The following is a 19586-nucleotide window of genomic DNA, read 5'->3' as shown; positions in this document are numbered from 1 at the left end:
TCATGGGGCATTGATCGGAAACTCGTCGTCAAGACAACATTTTTTCTTCAGCTGTAGACCGACTTCTTCAACCTACTCTTGGAGAAAAAAATTCGAGCTGCAGAACTAAATAGAGAAGGTCCCATCTTCTATAAGAGTGTATAGCTGCTGGCGTATGCCGATGATATTGATATCATTGGCCTCAACAACACCGCCGTTGGTTCTTTTTTCTCCAGAATGGATAAGAAAACAAAGGAAATGGGTCTGCTAGTGAACGAGGGCAAGACGAAAGATCTCCTTTCATCAAACAAATTGTCGTCGCACTCGCGACTTGGCTCTCACGTCACTGTTGACAGTCATAACTTTGAAGTTGTAGATAGTTTCCTATATTTAGGAACCAGCATTAATAACAAGAACAATGTCAGCCTGGCAATCCAACGCAGAATAACTCTTGCCAACAGGTGCTACTTTGGACTGAATAGGCAATTGAGAAGTAAAGTCCTCTCTTGACGAACAAAAACCACACTCATAATTCCCGTCCTGCTATATGGTGCAGAGGCTTGGACGATGACAACAACTGATGAGTCGACGTTGCGAGTTTTTGAGAGAAAAGTTCTGCGAAAGATTTATGGTCCTTTGCGCGTTGGCCACGGCCAATAACGCATTCGATGGAACGTTAAACTGTATGACATATACGACGACATTGACATAGTTCAGCGAATTAAAAGACAGCGGCTACGCTGGCTAGGACATGTTGTCCGAAGGAACGAAAACACTCCAGCTCTGAAAGTATTCGACGCAGTACCCGCCGAGGGAAGCAGAGGAAGAGGAAGACCTTCACTCCGTTGGAAGGACCTGGCTTCGCTTGGAATATCGAATTGACGCCAAAGAGTGAAAAGGAAGCGAGGTCTACGCCAATAATGAAGAAGAATATAGGCGGTTTCTGCTAAGGAATCAGATGTATGATTCCAGGTCCTCGAAGATAATCTGATTAAAGCTTTAGGAAGTAGATTTTTATATGATGAATGATGTCTACATCTGATGTCACATGTAGATTTTCAGTCTCAGTCGCAGCAATCCCGCATGATGGATTTGCGACAAGCTAAAAATACGTTTTGTAATTGAAAATGATTTATCAATGTACTTAATATGAGTACGGTATGCCTTAAAAGTACGACTTTGGAATTTGCCTTTCAGCATTTTCTGTCCAACGTCCTTTTAAAAGAAAATACTGTGTATGGCCATTCAATACATACGTGTATAGTATTTGCGGGAAATAATTTGAAGTGAAATTGGTACGTGGCGTATACGTAACATTTTTCAACTTCGATTTACAAATGAGCTTTTAAAAGCTCTATTGAATTTTATTTGAGCACCCATGAACTCTTAAAATTGGATGCATCACTCAAAGCAAACATTTGATTGGCGTGACCGTTATACGCATATACTCGTATGTCTATACAAGCATACATCTCCTCGGCGCAAATTGAAGGCGAAATGCACAAAGTCTTACATTCTCCTGACGAACTCCGCAAAATGCAGTTTGGCCTTAAATATTCGGTGGCGTTGTACGGACTCTTTTTTGGTAACGTGTGTTTGCTGAATGCCCAGAATTACGATTGTCAAGTTTTGCTGCAGGACAAGGATATTACTAATACTGACTGGGCGAGCTTGGAGCCCTGCCTAGGTGTGGCCAACAGTGAGGGCATATCGGTCAATACCAGTGAGAATGTGTGGCGCCTAATAAAAATTGTAAGCACACACAGACACTTTCACATATATTTAAACACAAAAGCTGTATTTTATTATTTTCACGGTAGGCTTTCGATGGCGTCGAGAATGTACCGGCGGAGGTGTATGGCAAGATACGTTTGGTGCTACCTGCTATCAGCGTAATGGAGCTGTCCAACATCAGCATGTCACGCGTAGAGATTGTGGAAGCCTTCGGTGGGGTGCACACCTTGAGCAACGACACGAGCAACGGTTTTAACGACGAACAGATGCAGTTGATTGCCAGCAAAGCACGTTACGAGTGGCTGGGCAAGGGGCCGGAGACGTATTCGGAGTATGATTTAATTTCGATGGGCGAAATCGTGTGTCATCTGAATGAAAGTGACATTGAGCGCATGCATGCGGATGCTTTCAAGTAAATCTTTGATTTTCTCGGGGTTTTAGTGCTTTATTTGCAGCTTTATGTATTTCTATTTGCATGTTAGAGCGGCCGCCGAAAGTATTGGTAGCATCGAATCTTGTCCACAGACACAATTGCAAGCACTTGCCAAATTAGCTTCGCGAAAAGATGCCTTTGGAGATGTGAAGAATTGGTCCAAAATTGATGTAAGGAATCACAATGATTTTATTAAACATAAAAAACGGACTCACGGAGATCCTAAGCGGTTTTTAAGAATATGTCGTCCGAACATATTGTCAAAATAGGAACATATGTATGGGTGAGGGAGGTGTGGCAGTGATTTGATTCCGCCATTTTTCGAACTTCCAATCGCTTACGCGGTTAAAGCCGAGTTAACAACAACGTTCCAGTCGCTTCTTCTCCTTTTTGCAATGTGGGGATTCCAAGCGAAGCCAGGTCCTTTTTCACCTTGTCTTTCCAATGGATTGGAGGTCTTCTTCTTTCTCTGCTTCACTCGGCGGGTACTGCATCGAATACTTTCAGAGCTGGAGTGATTTCGTTCATTCTGACGTCATGACCTAGCCACCGTAGTCGGTGGCTTTTAATTCATTCCACTATGTCGATGTCGTCGTATATATCATATAACAGTAGACTCGGCCATTTTGACTAACAAAAGAAGGCGTCTTACGGTGGACAAACAGAAATTGTAACTTAAGAACAAAACTATGAAAGAATAGAGAGAGAAACGTGTAAAAGAAATAGTGAACGAACAAATGAATTCTCGAAATAAATGGACGAATGGGTGAACAGATAGATGTATGAAAGGACGGAGAGACGGAGACGGACGAGCATATAGGTGGACGAACAAACAAATGGAGGAAAGGATGAACAGATGGACGGGCAATCCAAATATAGATGGACGGACCGACGAGCAGAAGAACGGGAGGGACGAAGGAATGGATGGGCGAGCAATCAAAAATATAGAAGAACTGGAATTCAAAAAAATAGAAGAACTGGAATTCAAAAATATAGAAGAACTGGAATTCAAAAATATAGAAGAACTGGAATTCAAAAAGTTGGACAGACGTACACATGGATGAAGAAACAGATGGCAATAGAAGATCAGGCGGATAGATGGACTTATAGACAAACATTTGGAGCGATGGGCGAATATTTAGATGGAAGGACAGAGAAGCAGAAGAACGGACTTTCGAAAAGTTGGGCGAACGAAAGAATGGATGGGCGTATGGGCGTACAGATGGACAGACTATCAAATATACAGAAAAATTAGCATTTGAAAAGTTAGGCAGACGTGCAAATGGTTGGATGAACAGCTGACAATGGCGGATCAGTTGGGCATATAGACTTATAGACAAACAGTTGGACTGATGGGGGAATATTTAGACGAATAGCCGGGCTGACATATGGAGATGGGCGAACGATAAAACAAATGGAAGAGTGGACGGACAATCAAATGAACTGAAAGACTTATGGGAAATATGTGGACGGCTATGGATATGGTTGTATAGGTGGACGGATGAGCGAACAAATGGACGGTTGTTTGATGGATGATTGGACGAAAAGAAGAATGCATTAATAGGTAAACGAATGGATGGACGTAATGAGGAACACACAGGACAAACGACGAAGAGGAGTTTGATGTATGAATGGATTGAAAAACGGACAGATAAACTGTTGGATGGATACATGAACAGAAGGATGAGGTAAAGAACGGATTTAGGGAAAAAATTAACGGACTTAACGACGAAATGAAACGAAAAGTAGAAACGACTTGAGTGCTGTTGTAAATACGGCTATAACCGCGTAAGCGGTGTCTTCGCCAATAAAGAAGAAAAAAGACGAACTCAAAGTGTTATTAAGAACATTATTTTCCATTGCCGAAAATTTTAACAAGGGACCGAGCTTATGAAATTTTACTTGACTCTGATTTTTATTGCTACTTCGGTATTTTTCATTAAAAATTATTTTCTTTTAAAGGTTAGTATAATCGGCAACATTGTTAACGGATTAACACAATCTGAATTAGCTGTTATAGACGAGAATAAACTAAAGCTTAATCATTTCTATGTACAAAAACATAAAACGAATGGGAAAGGACGAAATGGAAAAGGAATTTCCGCAGCTTCGAACACTAATCAGACGGACGTCAATAAATCTCACAGCCGCAAAGCAGAGTAAGAAGAAGCAGTGAGTTGCAGAAGTTATGACTTTTTTAGCTGTCATAAAGCAAGCCTTTTTTCTTTTTAGTTTTTCAGTAAAAGAGAAAGCTTTTGAGAGATTTTATATTCAATAAAATAAAAAAGCTTTTGGGAATACCGAAAATTTTCAAAGCAATCGCATGTGCCCTTAAAATGGTTAATTTATTTTATTAAACAACAGCTTTACATTTATATTTATAATCTTTATTGGGTCAAAGCTCAATTTGCATAAATTCCAAGTACATACAATGTTAGTAAAAAAATAAAATAAAAAAGTTAAAAAATTACATCGTATGGTTTTTTTTTTTGCGTGTCAGTAAGTAGTTTTATAAGCGATTAATATATAACAACAACTATTATAGCTAAATTAGATGCATTTGCTTTATACAGAAGACGGAGTGCAGGTAGCCACAAGGTTAATACAAATTTGGGTATCTTTCTTTGTACAAGAATAAATACTAAAGAAAATGTACGCTAAGATGGTTAACAGTAACTTTTAATGGAATTTAGTTTTCTCAATTGTTAGCACAAAATCGATATAGTTTGGGTGCAAATTTATTGAATCTATAACACTAACTTTAAACTATTTAATCATCACTCCGCTCGAATATTAAAAGACGTCAAATGAGTCAACGCTTCTCGCTGATAGATGATAGCGGGTTGCTATTTCTCGAGCTCGGACGCTCAATTGTCATCGTCTGCTGTGGCACCTGATTGTCGGGACTAACGCCCAGGCCGGTGTAGATCTCTTTCACGACAAAGAGTATCGTGTCTTCGGATTCCCTGCAATGACAGAAGCATGAAAATATTAAGTAAAGTGTTGCTGCGGTAACAGACGCCGCTTACCAATAGCAGACATGGGCACCCAGTGCAAATATGTATTCGTTGATGAATTCGAGTGGTGCCTCCTGCAGCACATAATCGATGCGCTTGGAGTCGTTCAATTTTCCGAGCGGGAAATCAATTTCAACCATTTCGGAATCGGATTGCGATGTCGAAACGGAATCTGAGCGCGTACGCGACGCTTCTGTGTTGCCCTGCGATGAACCAGGTTGATCTTCAGTTGAGTTGGACTTTTTATGTTTCTCTGCGTCTATCTGCATATTCAAGACCTATAGAAATGATTAAACGATTGTGTGTTTGTAAATTTTTTTTATGAAAATGTTTATAGCATTAGAATACATAGAAATATTCAACTAAACTCGCTGCACCTACCTTATCCACTTCCTTGGACATGCTCTCTTCCGCCTCACGACTGCTCCGCGCCGAACTGCCACCCAAGAAGCTAACACTCTCCAGCGTATTCTTGAATGTATCCAAAAAGCGTTGCTTCAAATCGGCACCGACGCGGGTCATTGTTTCCTTCAACTCCAAGTGCATGCGTTTGCGGCCTTTGTGATGTGGTATCAGCACCGGTCGCACACCGCTCAAGTCTGGATTAACCAGCGCTTCGATGCGATAGGCAACCGGATCGAATGGATGGAATATATTGTAGAAGCCGGAGCAAGTTGGCAGACGAAAGTCTACACCCAATTTGTCGATGCCGCGAATTGTGACGAACATGCCTAACGAAGTAATAGACAAGCAATAATAAAAAATGAGCTATTAAGACGGCAACTTGTTAAATGCGGCACTAACCGATAGGCGAACCCAGTGCAAAGAATTTCTTCGGTTGAAAGTTAAGCTGTGTGTAATGTATAAATGGTTGGCCAGTGCCAGCGGGACCCATTGTATAGCTGGTGACGCTCGCGTCATCGTTGCTAGCATCCATGGGACTGCCACCGAGCTGATCGGGGTTTTCCTGCAAAGAAAAGCATCTTTTTTACTTTTATGAAGCAAAATTCATGGCTTTAAACAGTTAAAAATTGCAATTTCGTCAGCAGAAAAAAGTTCCTCGCAGGATTTTCGGATCTATGTAAATGGTACGGTATAGATTTAAATCCGGTACCGAGGACTTTCACCTCGGGTACTTCGCTTTTGCTTTCAGCTAATTTTTAACAGCGAAACGGCAAAAATAAACTTACCATATTCTGCTCTTCACTCTCCTTTGGTGCCTTTTGGTGGCACAACAAATCGAAGAGTATCAACGAACCCAAGCTATGCCCGGCCAGCGATACACCGCCATTGAAATCGGGATGCCGCTCACGATACTTGTTGTAGACTTCATTCATTGATGCCGCCACAGTGTTCATAATCTTCTGACAATATTTCGGACTTGTATAGAAGAGCACATCGAGCAATGTGTTGTTGGTGAAGTTACGTAATTTCGGTATAGACTCCAAGGTAATTGAACGTAGCTTCTCGTCAATGCCCATCTCTTCCGAATGCAAGTGACTGTGCCATGAAATGGGCAACACCTCAACGCGACCGACTAGACCCATCTCTGTTGAATTCTTGTAGTGTGACTGCACCAGAGCCTGGGCGATGTTGCGGAAGTCGTCAACTAAGGAGAAATATTAAGAAAACGATAAATATTTTCCAGATTGCAATGGAAAAGGGCGGCTTGATCCACTAACCAACTTCATCCACGCTGCGCAGCTTTAGATCACATGCATCGCCGATGCCGTGCACCATGAGCAGCAAGTGATCGACGCGTTGTGACTCGCCCTGTTCAATATTGAATTCTTCTAGATCACGTTTCACCACCCGAGGCCGTGTCGTCGTTTGCTGTTGATATGGAAAATATATTATTAAAACTTTGTTCAACGCATCTGCTCCACAAATTTAACTCACTGTAGTGCCACCCCAGGCATCGCTGGATTGTTGCTGCTGGAAGTGTACGATCACTGTGGGTCCGTGGAATGTCACCTGCTCATTCATAGACAATACGATCTTTTTATGCCACTCGCCGCTCTCTACCGCCTGCTTGTACTCATTTTCAAGCAAATCGGCTATGGACTCCTCATATGGCACCATTTTAGAGTCGGTGCCCTTATAGAACCATGAACAGCGTCTGACCTCAATCGGCGTGCTCTCCCAGTAGACAGGTGTTTTGGTGCGTTCACTTATATTGACATCGTAACGTCCACCCTCGACGGCGACAATATTCGGCGCATTGCCTGTGAGAGTAAATAAGAGAGAGTTATTTTATTTTTTACTTGATTTGTTGCGGTTGGCATGGACTTACTGCCCATAGTTAATGTAATTTCCAGCAAAGCAGAGTCATAGTGACTAAAGGGTGTCCATAGAAACTTATTATTGCCAGATGGTCGTTTGTAAAACCAATGCTTGACTGCCGGCGAGTAGGGCTACAAAAGAGAAATATTTATGGCGATTATGAAATGAAACAAGACCCTGTGGTCATACTCACCACAGCCACTGGCGGTGCCGAAGCTGCAGCCTTTTCACCCGTCAACAGATTAGCCATTCTCAAATCACGTAAGACTTCCTCTGGCAAATCTTCGTAATGCTTCTCCAACGGCACTTCGCTACCGGAATTTGCGACTGTAGACTCAAGTGGTGTTTCGACGATTTTTATTGGTTCCGCTGCTGCTGGCACTTCCTGCTTGGTTTCAGCAGCTACTGGCAACACTTCTTGTTCTGTCTCTGCAAAAATAATGCTTTTCTCAGGGTTACGTCTGCTTTGCAACTCAGCAGGCAGAATACGCGCGCTCGCGTTACTGTTATTCAACTCGGAAAACTCTGAGCACGATGATGAGGGCGGCTCCACTAAATTCGAAACGGATGTGACTGAGCCCAAATGACGCACGGCCAGACCACTATGCACCAAATCGTAGCCGAGATCACCTACACCGGCGTTGTTTTCGCGTTGCGGTGGATTGTTGAAGAAATTCTGCAAGCGTTGATCTTCGTTCGATTGGCTAATTGTCTGCTGTTGAGTTGCTAACGAATTGGCGTCAGTTGTCGTTGGCAATTGCGTTGCTTGCGGCGCAAAAGTATCAAAGAAGTTCGCGGAGGAAGAGGTAGTATCCGCCAAAGCGGGCACGATTGCAGCTGGTTGCACAATTTGCGGTAATTGCTGCTGTTGTTGTTCTGATTGTAATTGTTTGTTATCAGTTGTTGGATTTGATGTTTGATTGAAATAATTCGAAAATGAATTTACAACTTCTGAGTGCTGCGTTTCAGTGTTGCCACCAGTAAGAGAAGATGTCTGAAGGTCTGTAGAAACCGGCGTTTCAGCGATGGAAACGGTATCGATGTCGGCGCTCGCTAGAGGCGGCGCAGTTGGTACTTGATTTGTGGATGGTGTTGATGCGAATGGATTTGGTGGCAGAATATTATCAAAACCAATTGGTGGAGGAATACCCAGCGGGGTTTGTGGAATCGGCTCGGTTGCACTTGGCGCTTCGCTCGCGAGCGGTGGTGGCGCTATACCGCTAAGGGGCGGTAGTGGTGGGAATTCGGTTGTTTGCTGCGTCGGTACGGACTGAAAGAAGTTCGATTGTGACGGTTCGACGAAGCCGAAAAAGCCAGCTGCGCTTGGTACAGCAGCGGGAATTATAGCAGGGGCTAAAGGCGTTTGCACCGGATCCGCAGTCGGTATGGTGGACAGTTGTGACTCAGTAGTGCTGGCTAATGGGGGCTGTTGTGACGGCGTAAATATATTGAATTCGGTTGTCCCAGGGCCGGCAACGCCTAGCGCATCGGCAAAGAAGTTCGCTAATTTCGGTTGGGCCTCGTTTTGTGACTGAACAATCGAGGTAAATGGTGAAGCTTCAACGTTTTTACGGAAAGGATTGGAGTTTTGAATTTGTGTTGTTGGTCGATTGACGTGCGGCAGATTTGGTGGCAGAAGTGGATTTACTGCTGGAGGTTGGTTGGACGTTGGTGGGGGTAGTGAGGTTTGCTGGTTGGTAAGATGAGGTTCTTGGAAAGGTAAACTCGCGGTTTGTAATTCGGATTCCTTAACTGGACTCAGCTCAAATTGTTGATTCTGTGATTCGAGAATAGGTTGCTGAATTGAGTCTTCTGATTTATTTTCAGCTGTGAGTTGCTCTTCAATGAATGCGCTAGTCTTAGATTGAGTTTCTTGTTGAATTTGTGACTCTTGAGGCTCAGATAAATTAGGTTCCACAGTATGTGGGTAGTCTGGATGGAAAGTCTGCTGACTGAATAATGAGGACGTTTGTACACTTTCGGAAATTCCCTTTTCAGTGGATGCTGGCACACTCTGAGGAAGTTGGAAATCTGGTTCCTTATTTTTCTCCTGTGGCGGATCTCTTAAAGAAAGCTGATCTATAGCTTCGTGCAGCGATTCACCTTGTTCCTTTGTTAGAGACGGTGGCTCAAGTGTGGCAGAATTGTCTTCAATCGCTAAATCGCTGACTGGCAGAATCTCCGGTTCAATAGTTTGTTGTTGAATTATTGCTCCCAAGTCTTCCGCTGTTAAAGACTGTGGAATAGTACTTTCTGAGATTACGTCCTCTGCAGTAGTGGGTGCAGGGAATAGTTGTGGTTCTTCAGGTGTAACCAGATTCACATTAACATTAGCAAAGAAGTTTTGTGATTCCGGAATTACAACGTCTTTTTTAGGGACGGGTTCTTTATCAACGGCAAAGAGCCCGACACTAGACTCTGCAGGTTGAGCGATGAAATAGCTGGGTACTACAGATGGGACTGATGGTGGAGCGACAGCGCTTGGTGCACTAATTGGCGCAGGAGACTCAAAAGGATTGTAAAAGTTTGTTGGAGGAGCAAGGGGTTGGGCTATGGCAGTCGGTATTTGAACTGGTGCAGTCTCAGCGGAAGTTAAAGGACTCTTATAAAGTCGCGTACCCTTCTGCAAACGAAATGAAGTTGTACCACCGGCTGTTGGAGGCAGAGGAGTTTGGTTGTTGGGAACGGATGCTGAAGCTGCGGGCGGAGGAAGTGTGTTGATGGGTTGCGGCGGAGTAAAATTTACCGCTTGTGAAGCTGTTGGCACCTGTGTGGGAATACTTGATGCAACAGTTCCTTGTTGGAATAATGGTATACCGGTTGAAGTAGGTGGTTGGAACAACTGCGCTGGTGTTGGGGTTAAACTTTGTTGAGTTGGTGGCTCAACCAATGATGGTGGTTGAAATTGCGTGAATACTTTTTGTGTTGAATCAAATGTGGGAACAGCTGCTGATGGGACTGCTGCTGCCGGTGGAGGAGCAACGATATTTGAGGGCGGTGTTGGACCAGCTAATAAATTCGAAATATCGGTTGAAGGTACTGGCGTTGGGTTAACGGTTTGTTGCTGTGGACCACCAAAGAAAGAAGCCGATGTGGACGGTTGTTTTGTAGGATCGAAGAATGTGATTGGGGTTGTCGATGCGGATGGACGTTTTGTGTTATAATCTGGCGTAGCACTTTTGGGTGGACCAGATATAAATCCCGCAGTAGGTGGCGGTAGTGGCGCAGCCTGAGTTGATGCGGCCGCAGGTGGCGCAAATAGTTGAGATGTTGGTGGAGCTGCTGGTGCCTGGATTTGGGCAGGGCTGTGTTGCTGTTGTTGCGGTAACAGTGGCGACTGCTGGGGTGGTGCGAAAAATGCAGCTGCAGGCTGACTACCCTCTACAGGTGGGGGGTAAAATTGGGAAGCGGGAGGTGCTCCTACACTAACACCAAAATATTGAGCTGCGCCAACGTTTGCAGGCTCTACAGGTGGTTGTTGGTAAGCTCCTGGATTACCGTAGGGCGACTGCAGCGAAGGCTCTTCAGATTTATTTGTGCCTTGCGTAAAAGTTCCGGTGGCGGACTGTACTAAGCCAGAGATGTTCTGAAGCACGCCACTTGGCACCAAACTGCTAATATTCGAAAAGAGACCGCCGCTTTTGCGCTCCTCCTGCTTTAGCGCATGTGACTCAGTTTGTTGATAATTTGGCTCGTATGGATAGGCTTGTAGTGGGTTGCCAAGAGGATCGGTTGGCACTGCCGGTTGAGGTGGCAGTGGTGGAATGCCCTGTAAAGGCGCCGCAGTGCTCAAGGTATTTATTGGCGGCGCTGGAGCACCACCAGTTTGTTCCGAGAATCCAGGTATGGGGGCGTACAACTTCTTCTTCGCTGCCAAGCGATAGGTATTCTGCCCTCCTGGAGGTGGTGGATTTGCTGCACCAGGTGCTGTAGGTAAAGTTGGCACCTCAGTGGGCGTATAAAATTTCGGTGCTGCCGGTGACGGTGCTGCGCTGCTTACCGCACTTGTGTATGGTGTGGCAGCAACGCTCGCGGGATCAGCGTCTACGGGCGGTGGTGCAAGCGGTGCTGCGATATTGTAATATGGATACTGTTGTTGTTGTTGCTGCTCTTGTTGCGGTTGCGTTTGGAACTGTTGCTGCTGCAGATACGCAGGTTGTATGTCTAACTGTGGCGCTAAATTGCCGTTATCACTTGTAGGTGTGCGCTCGCGGCTATTGGTGGCTGAGTATTCGGAAATACGTTTAGAAAAGGTCGAAAGCACGCTTGATGCCACCGATGGTAGCGCCGAGAATGATGAGGCTGCTTGACTAAGTATTGAATCCGTCGGCGGATTGTTTACATCTGACCAGAGCGGATTTGCATTCGGATCAATATTGCCTGCAAAAGCCGAGGGATCTGTTGACGATTGTGTTTCTTCGATAGTTGTGTTCAAATTGATTTCGTCTAAATTTTCAGTCTCCACATCGGTTGCACTGCCGATTGTGACGAGCGGTTTCGGTTCTGTTGAAGAGAGAGAGAGAGAGAGAGAGAGGAGATCTGGTTAATTAGAGAGTACAGATTTCAACTTATTCAACTGATATTTAAGGTATGTAAAAACTATTTTTCCGTAATTTAGAGGAAGGTAAAAAAAAATAACTCTAAAGCTTTGAAAATAGTCATGAGAGTAACCTGTAGCTTTCCTATAAATGATAATTGTTTCTTGGCAATCTCTTTTGTGCATAGAAGAGAAAACTGCATGTCTTTCGAAATCGAGAACACATAACATAAAATAGATCTTGTGAGAAATGTGCATTTTGGAAGTCCAAGAAGTGTGAGTTGGAGGCAGATAATAAACAAAATGAGTCCGAAATATTTGTTATACAATGTTGCTTTCACATCTCATTATTCTTTCACAACAAAAAAAACAAAAATTCTAGTTAAATTGGCAAAAAAAAAAACTTCATTTATGACTAATTTTAATTCCAAACAACTAAAATTAAAAACAAAAAAAAAACAAATGTTTTATGGACATATGTTTATATTTAGCCGCTTCGCAAATCGTGCAAAATTTCATATAATCTTGTAGAGTTTTCAAGTGCATGAGGTCATTCAACAATTTACGCGCATTACGCGCTTAGCCTACAAAAAGCCGGTAATGCGGCACAGATCTGATGGCAGAGTTAAGCATTAGACGCTATGCGCTGCATACGAAGTGTAATGCTAAATAAACAGAAGGCTCATTGCATATGCAGCTGGCGTTTGGCAAGGTTTCAAACATTCAACAAATCACACAAATCACATTCGCTCGCATTATGAAAACCAACGCCAACCCATATCGGGTTATATTTATGCATGTACGTATGTATGTATGTATTCATGTGTTCGTAAAAGCCAAAGTATGCGTGCGGCATCGTTCCAAAAACACCATTAAATTTATTATTAATGTAAATAAACAGATAAGGCATATGAATACAAATAACTATGAGACGGATTTAAGTACACAGAAGTATAGTTAAGTTTCTGGAAATAAAATATCAAGTAAATATATAAGAATCAAATGAAAAATCCTTTAAAAGACTAATGGAGCATGAGAGAAACGTAAATATTGAAAAAACATGGAAAAATGTTCTATTCATATAGAAATTGTGACAAAAAAGTACCCGGAAATTGTAAATAACACTTTTCATAAACACTTTTTAGGATAGCTTTCAGCTCCTTCAGCGAATTTTGTTTTATCGCTGAATATCTCGACTGAAAACGGGTTCCACAGAGCGGCAATTTCAGTTTGGGTAACAAAAAAAAAATCAAACGGAGCCAAATTTGGTGAATACGGTGGTTAATCGATAGTATTCATTGCGTTTTTGGTTTTAAATTCGTTCACAATCGTGGCTCGATGCCATGGTGCATTGTCATTGTGTGAAATCCATGAATTGTTCTTCCACAATTTCGGCCGTTTACCACGGATGGTCTCACTCAAATGCCAAAATACTGTCAAATAGAACTCTTTATTGACCGTCTGTCCCTCCGGAACAAATTCATGATGCATCAAACCACGAATTTCGAAAACAACAATGAGAATCACCTTAATTTTTGAACGGCTTTGGCGTAGTTTTTTTTTGGTTTCGGTTTCCCTCCAATCCGACGATTGTTGACTTGTTTTGTCAAACTCATAAACCCATATCTCATCGGCAGTTATAATGCTGATGGGATCGAAATTCGCAAGATCAAACATTTCCAAAGCGACTTGTTTACGATACTCTTTTTGAAAAAAATTCAGCTTTATATCCACCAAAATTACTTGAACGAACACGCGAGAGATGTCGAGCTCGCTTGCCATCTTTCTAACACTTGCCTGATGATTTTCAAACAACTTTATCCTTTACTTTTTTGATCTTTTATCAGTTGAAGAGATCGAAGGTCGTTCAGAACGAGGCATGTATTCAACGATCTCTCGACCTTCCTTGAATGCTTTGTACCACTCGTCGGCTTGTCTTTTTGATAAAACTGAATCACCGTAAGCCTTTTCCAGCATACGCAATGATTCTGCACACCAAATTTGGTTAGAAATACAAAAATTTAGACAAATTCTAAGATCGATATTTTAATCCATTGTAAAAATCGCAACGCACTACTGAGGTGTACCGACTTAAGCGGCGGCTATAAAGAAACTGTGCTCATATTTAGCACAGTTATTAAGAACTCAGCAAAACATATTTTTTTGAAATGTCATTCATCCGGGGGAATTCAATTACAATTTTCGGGTGCTTTTTTGTCACAATTTAAGTATACAATTTTTCATCTTTTACATCCTAACCTAAAAAAAAATAATTTTCTAGTCTTCATTCGCCATCTAAGCCCAGCATCGCACACCCAACGCTACATTTCATTCATAGAAGCTCAGTGACACAGCCCCATGCTAGCTACAAACAAAAGACTTAAGACACGAACTCGCGCACTGTCAGCTTCATGTTTCAATTAATTGTGATTAAGCGCGAGCAAATTAAGCTTTTAGTACTTTTTACTAGCAACAATAAATCAAAGACCAAAAAGCGCCACAACAAAGGCGGATAACTGTCATGCTTGTAAAAATATTGCACTTTTGCACTTGCGACGAGCGAAGATGCGTCAAGCAGCGCAACGCCAACAACACAAACCAACATCAGCACAGCTTCTAACAGTCAACCAATAATGATCCATTGAGCGGGAAAATTAATGAAAATGCACATATTTATTAAAAATTATCGCGAGTATATAATTACAACGTCAACTTTTTTACCGCTTTGTGGCGGATCTACTTGAGTATGCAGACACTTGGGCACCTGCAGCGCTGGCCAACGCTTCGCAGTGGCGATTGCAGTTAATCAACCAAAGCTGGGCATCATTACGCGTGCACCACAACAGCAACAATGGCAGTGCTTGTCAGTTTGTTGTGTTGTCGCTCGTGCTTGTGCTTATGCAAGCAGCATCAGCTTGCGGTTTAACCGTTAGTTGTCTTTAAAATAAATTAAAAAGCTGGGAGAGACCTAGAGATCTGCATAAATTTATGTAAATTAGTAAGGCGATTTGCATTCAAGTAATAATTTATTTAATAATAGTTTACGAATTGTAATAAAACATTTCCAACCGCAGCAGAAGCAGCTCTTGCATGCGGCGGCATAATTCATTGTATTCGTAAAGGAAATAACTTTATTTATTGGTTGCGTAGATGCAAATACTCGGCAGCACTGCTTATTGAATTTGTTAAGCAAGCAATTATAGTGGTTTACTGGAAAAGCTGCCTTGAAGTAAATATGCTGCAAACTAATTCATTACTAGTATTTCTTGGGTGCATACTAGTTAGTCTTGTTTGGACAAACGTATCTAATTTTTGAGGGTTGTCAGTTCACAGTTACTGGTGACATGTGCACTGGTTTCATACTAGTTCCTTAACGACAATTCTATTTATTTTGCTAAGTTTGTAGGACTGTCCTTAATTACCATGCCAAATATGAGCGTGATCTGTCAACCAGTTTGCTTACAGCAGCTTCTTAAGTCGCTACACCTCAGTAGTACTTTGCGGTTTTTGCATTGGATACATATATAGAACAAAGAATTTGTCTCAAATTTTGAATTTCTAAACAAATTTAGTGTGCGGAATGGTTGCGAATGTTGTAAAAGGCTTACGGTGATTGTGTTTTCTCAAAACGACAAGCCTACAAGTGGTACAAAGCCTTAAAAGTCGAGCGATCGTTGAAGACATGCCTCGTGCTGGACGACCTTTGACCTCTTCAACTGATGAAAATACTTGTATTAATAAAAGTGAAGGATATGGCACTTGAAAGTCATGAGGCACGAGTTAAAGAGATGGCAAGAGAGCTCGATATCTGTCGCAAGTCTCGTGGTATGAAATGCGTTCTTGCTCGACACGTCCCGTCAAAGCCGATTTTTTTTCAAAAAGAGTACGATTCTGACCGAATACCATCGATCAACCACCGTATAAAGTAGATTTGGATCCATGTGATTTTTTCTTGTTGTAAAAAACTGAAATTTGTAACCCGTTTTCATTCGATCGAAGAGTTAAAACAAAATTTATTAAAGGAGCTGAAGGTCATCCAAAAAAGTGCTTATGGAAAGTGTTTCGAGAACTGAAAAAATTGCTGGCATAAGTGTATTACATCAGATGGGGATTACTTTGAAGGCGACAAAATAAATATTGATGAATAATTAAATTTGAGTTTTAGTTAGAATTTTCGGGTACTTTTTTGACACAATTTATATACCATGTTTTATAGGGTCTTCCGAAGTTTCTTCTCGGTATTTCGAACTTTGTGGCAAACTTAAAATATCCTGCGCAGGGTACGAGAGATTGTAGATTTTGTAGATCTAGTCAAGGAATGAAAATCTAAACGTTGAAGCAAATATTCCACAAATAATTGTTAGAAACGGTGATGATTGACAATTCCGGCTTTTTGAAACCTTTCGTACTTTATGAAAAAAACACAAATCCTCAATATAAGTTCAATTTTCAATGATATTGATCAATTGATGTGCAAAGTTAGGTATGACCTTCAAGACATACAAACACATACAATTGAGAGTGAAATAAAAATCAAGATATAGCTGAATAAACAAGCTTATTCAAATTCCAGTAGTTATAACAGATAATGGAGCGAAACTATTAGGAATGCTCATAAATAAGAATCAGGTCTACATATATAATATGAATAATTCCTCCACAATATTGCGGATAGCGAGAATTCCAGTGAACTGCAGCTTAGCTAATGAAGCCATTTGTGGCACTCAAGCGCTCGCCACGCAAAGAAAGTTAAGACAAATGTGTGTGTGTTTATGCAAATCATCAGAATACTTACATCCGCGTAAATATAAACAAAAGTGAATAAAAGTGAATAAAAAGCACCAGCTTCAAGTGTGCGATGGGCACAAAACTGCTATATAAGCAACAGCAACAGCAACAACAGCGAAGGCAGCATTGAAACAATGACACTTGCCGCATTATTTTGGCCATAAACGTGCGGCAGCGGCAGCAGCTTGGACCTTAATGAAGCATATGTATGTTTGTATGTATTTCTGCAGAGGCTTTTGTTTACTTTTCCGCAAAAGTGTTTGTAAAATTTTTAGTTTCGTTGAAGTTACCTCGATCTTGAAACGTGTTTTGCAAACCAAAAAGAAATGCGTTCCAAAAACTACAACAAAAAGCAATAATTTACGAGTCGACAGGCATGTGTATGTGTGTGTGTGTGTGTGAGTGCTGACGTACGTTTCTGGTGCAAAAAAGCATAAAATGTAAACAAAGTTTTGACCAAAAATAAGCACAGCAGAAGCAAAGTCATGTGCTTGCAAGTGTGTGTATGTATGTGTCTCATTTGAATGCATATTGTGAAGCAGCAAGAGCAACGAAAACGGTTTGCATCAAAAATCGACAAGAGCTTACAAACACAATGCAAAACCATAAAAATAATGTAAATATAACAATAAAGTTAGAATGACAATATAAATCTGTCGTAAAAATATTTTAATTTGTTAAAAAAGCAGCTACCCCTTAGGAAACGGCGCACATTCGGCACGATATGCGTTGTCAATGATAACTTCACTAACACTTTATTGGTAAAACATGATGCTTCAATGATATTAAAAGTTTCTTCAAGTGGTTACACGGGTTTCCTCGGGTAAAGCCTTACTTCAACAATTTTTCTCTTATAAAAATTAAATATTTATCAGAATTTTTTATAGTTATACACTATTAACAATGAAGTTCTGGAATTTTTGGAAAAAACTTTTAAGCTCGGCCATTGCGACGCCATTTCCGATGACCTCTCGGAAAAAAGACGCACCCGCGTTGGCAGGATAACACCTTACAGGATCGTCTAAAGTGAAAAAAAAGTTAAAAGTTATTAGTCAAAACCTTAACTTAGAACTTAGACGATGGAAAATAAACTGAAAACTGGATTTTTGGCAGACATTTTTACAAAAAAATTAAAATTTCGCGCCAGTTTTTTTTTTTAAGTTGTAATCGAAAAAAAATCCGTCATCCGAGCGTTTAAGAATTATATCTCAAAGACTTGTGAAAATTTCATGAAGATCGTTTGAGTAGTTTTCGAGAAATCTTGCCAACCGACTTCAAAAGCACAATTTCGACAAAAACGCGTTTAAGGACGGCGCACTTAGCCTAGCTGGCCTCGAGTGCACAAGTTCTCAAGGCTGTATATCCTAGAGGTGTTTGCGAATTTAATGAAATGAAAAATCGATTTTTTGAAATTGACATTTTCTTTTATTACACAGTACAACAGCTAATCTGGGGGAGGGGGTGAAAAATTCCAAGTCAGGATGATGGTACTAGGTCAGTATAGTAAAACCCTCAAAGGGTTTGGCGTTCGTATGTCAGTTTTTTTTATGACCTTTTAAATTTTTTCCTTATCTTGATGTTTTTTCGCTTAGTTGTAACATTTTGGCAAAAAAAAAAACACAAATGTTTACTTTATTTTTTTAGTAGTTTATGTAGTTTATGGCCAGAAGTCTGGAGTTATTTTAAATTTATAAAAAAAAGGCGATAAATGACACTTTTTGAATAAAAACAAATAGAATTCTTAATTTTTCTAAATTTGTTTCATCAAAATCGGACAAGTGGTTCGCGAGTTATGTTAAACTACGTTTTTGCCAAAATGTTACAACTAAGCGAAAAAACATCAAGATAAGGAAAAAATAATCCCAAAAATGTTCCACAGTGTTATTTATACCAATGTCATGTCTTCAGAAATATTATGCTACTTAGAAAATGTCCTATTGGGTAGTTCTCCCTCCCTTCAGCTCCCTTACAATGTGTTCGTTTGTTTCCTTTTCCCATTTCGCTTTAGTTTTCCTTATTATACTTCGTCAGAAGGAAATGTCCGCATCGACTTTTATTCTCTTTATATTTGTTTTTGTCAATTTTAATAAACCCCAACCAATTAGGAACTGCTCGCACGCGATGTACATTCTTAATAAACAAATACAAATATATAATTTTATTATTCTGTTTCACATAATTTTTTTCTTCGACCGTTTTCGAGTTTTTAAAATACATATGTACATACTTATACAATGTACGTGGCTACACTCGCATATGCATATTTGAATATGTACAGCAATGCAATATAAATTAGCACAATACAATGAACTTTCGTCACTTCTGAAGTGTTCCGTTTTTATTGGTGTCAGGAACCGTACAGAAGGTCTGCGGTCACAGCTCCGTCCGGTCCGTTGGCGCTAATATTTCAAATATATTCCATACAACTCAAGTACGAACAAATGATTCAAACTTTTTTGGCAAAGAAACTATAAATTTGTTAAGTGGAAATAAGTCAGGAATGGAAAACTGATTTGTTAAAAGAGGGTTTTAAGAAAACCAGCTAGTTGCTTGAACTATGTAAATACTCAGAACTCTTCTAATAAGTTGCAAAAGAGCTTGCAAGAAATGTTATTCTTCAGCGAAATGTTTACTAAGGCAATGTTGGAGCGGTCTGATCTTCGCCAAAAGCAAGACTAGGAGAAAATGTGGGAAGAGAATGTTTAGAGACAAACTTCTCCTGTAATTTGTTTTTTTGTTTTGTTTTGTTTTTTTTTTTGAAGTATTTCTTTTGAGTATGCATAAAACAAAATTATTGAGTTATTCAGGGTTTTGC

General features: G+C 40.8%; 2 protein-coding genes across 2 annotated transcripts in view; one reads left to right on the top strand and one right to left on the bottom strand.

The window, feature by feature from the left end:
* The first annotated feature begins 810 nt into the window (after positions 1-810).
* LOC120775132 lies at positions 811-4616 on the top strand. The gene is made up of 5 exons (XM_040105162.1): positions 811-1731; positions 1800-2125; positions 2196-2316; positions 4109-4318; positions 4379-4616. Exons 1-4 carry the CDS (start codon positions 1432-1434, stop codon positions 4307-4309), a joined length of 948 nt encoding a protein of 315 aa, XP_039961096.1. The 5' UTR covers positions 811-1431; the 3' UTR covers positions 4310-4318; positions 4379-4616.
* A 10-nt stretch (positions 4617-4626) lies between these two features.
* Positions 4627-19586, bottom strand: part of LOC120775130 (nascent polypeptide-associated complex subunit alpha, muscle-specific form) — a 64720-nt gene continuing 49760 nt past the window's right edge. Inside the window, exons 2-10 of the mRNA XM_040105158.1 lie at positions 7640-11949; positions 7457-7577; positions 7063-7388; positions 6846-6996; positions 6354-6772; positions 5968-6130; positions 5545-5894; positions 5176-5441; positions 4627-5112 (exon numbers count right to left, since the gene is read on the bottom strand). Of these exons, the coding sequence (XP_039961092.1) occupies positions 4959-5112; positions 5176-5441; positions 5545-5894; positions 5968-6130; positions 6354-6772; positions 6846-6996; positions 7063-7388; positions 7457-7577; positions 7640-11949 (6260 nt within the window). The 3' untranslated portion in view covers positions 4627-4958. The remainder of the gene's footprint in view (positions 5113-5175; positions 5442-5544; positions 5895-5967; positions 6131-6353; positions 6773-6845; positions 6997-7062; positions 7389-7456; positions 7578-7639; positions 11950-19586) is intronic.

The sequence above is a fragment of the Bactrocera tryoni genome, chromosome 4 (genome assembly GCF_016617805.1).
Source record: "Bactrocera tryoni isolate S06 chromosome 4, CSIRO_BtryS06_freeze2, whole genome shotgun sequence".
Classification (NCBI taxonomy): Eukaryota; Metazoa; Arthropoda; class Insecta; order Diptera; family Tephritidae; genus Bactrocera; species Bactrocera tryoni.
Note: the sequence above shows the minus strand (reverse complement) of the source record. Positions and strands in the feature narration are given on the sequence as shown.

Excerpts from the sequence above, each read along its gene's own strand:
- LOC120775132 (XM_040105162.1), top strand. The coding sequence starts at position 1,432 with ATGTCTATACAAGCATACATCTCCTCGGCGCAAATTGAAGGCGAAATG. Across the intron at positions 1,732-1,799 it reads TGTGGCGCCTAATAAAAATT|GCTTTCGATGGCGTCGAGAA; the intron begins GTAAGCACACAC and ends TTTTCACGGTAG. Across the intron at positions 2,317-4,108 it reads AGAATTGGTCCAAAATTGAT|GTTAGTATAATCGGCAACAT; the intron begins GTAAGGAATCAC and ends TTTCTTTTAAAG.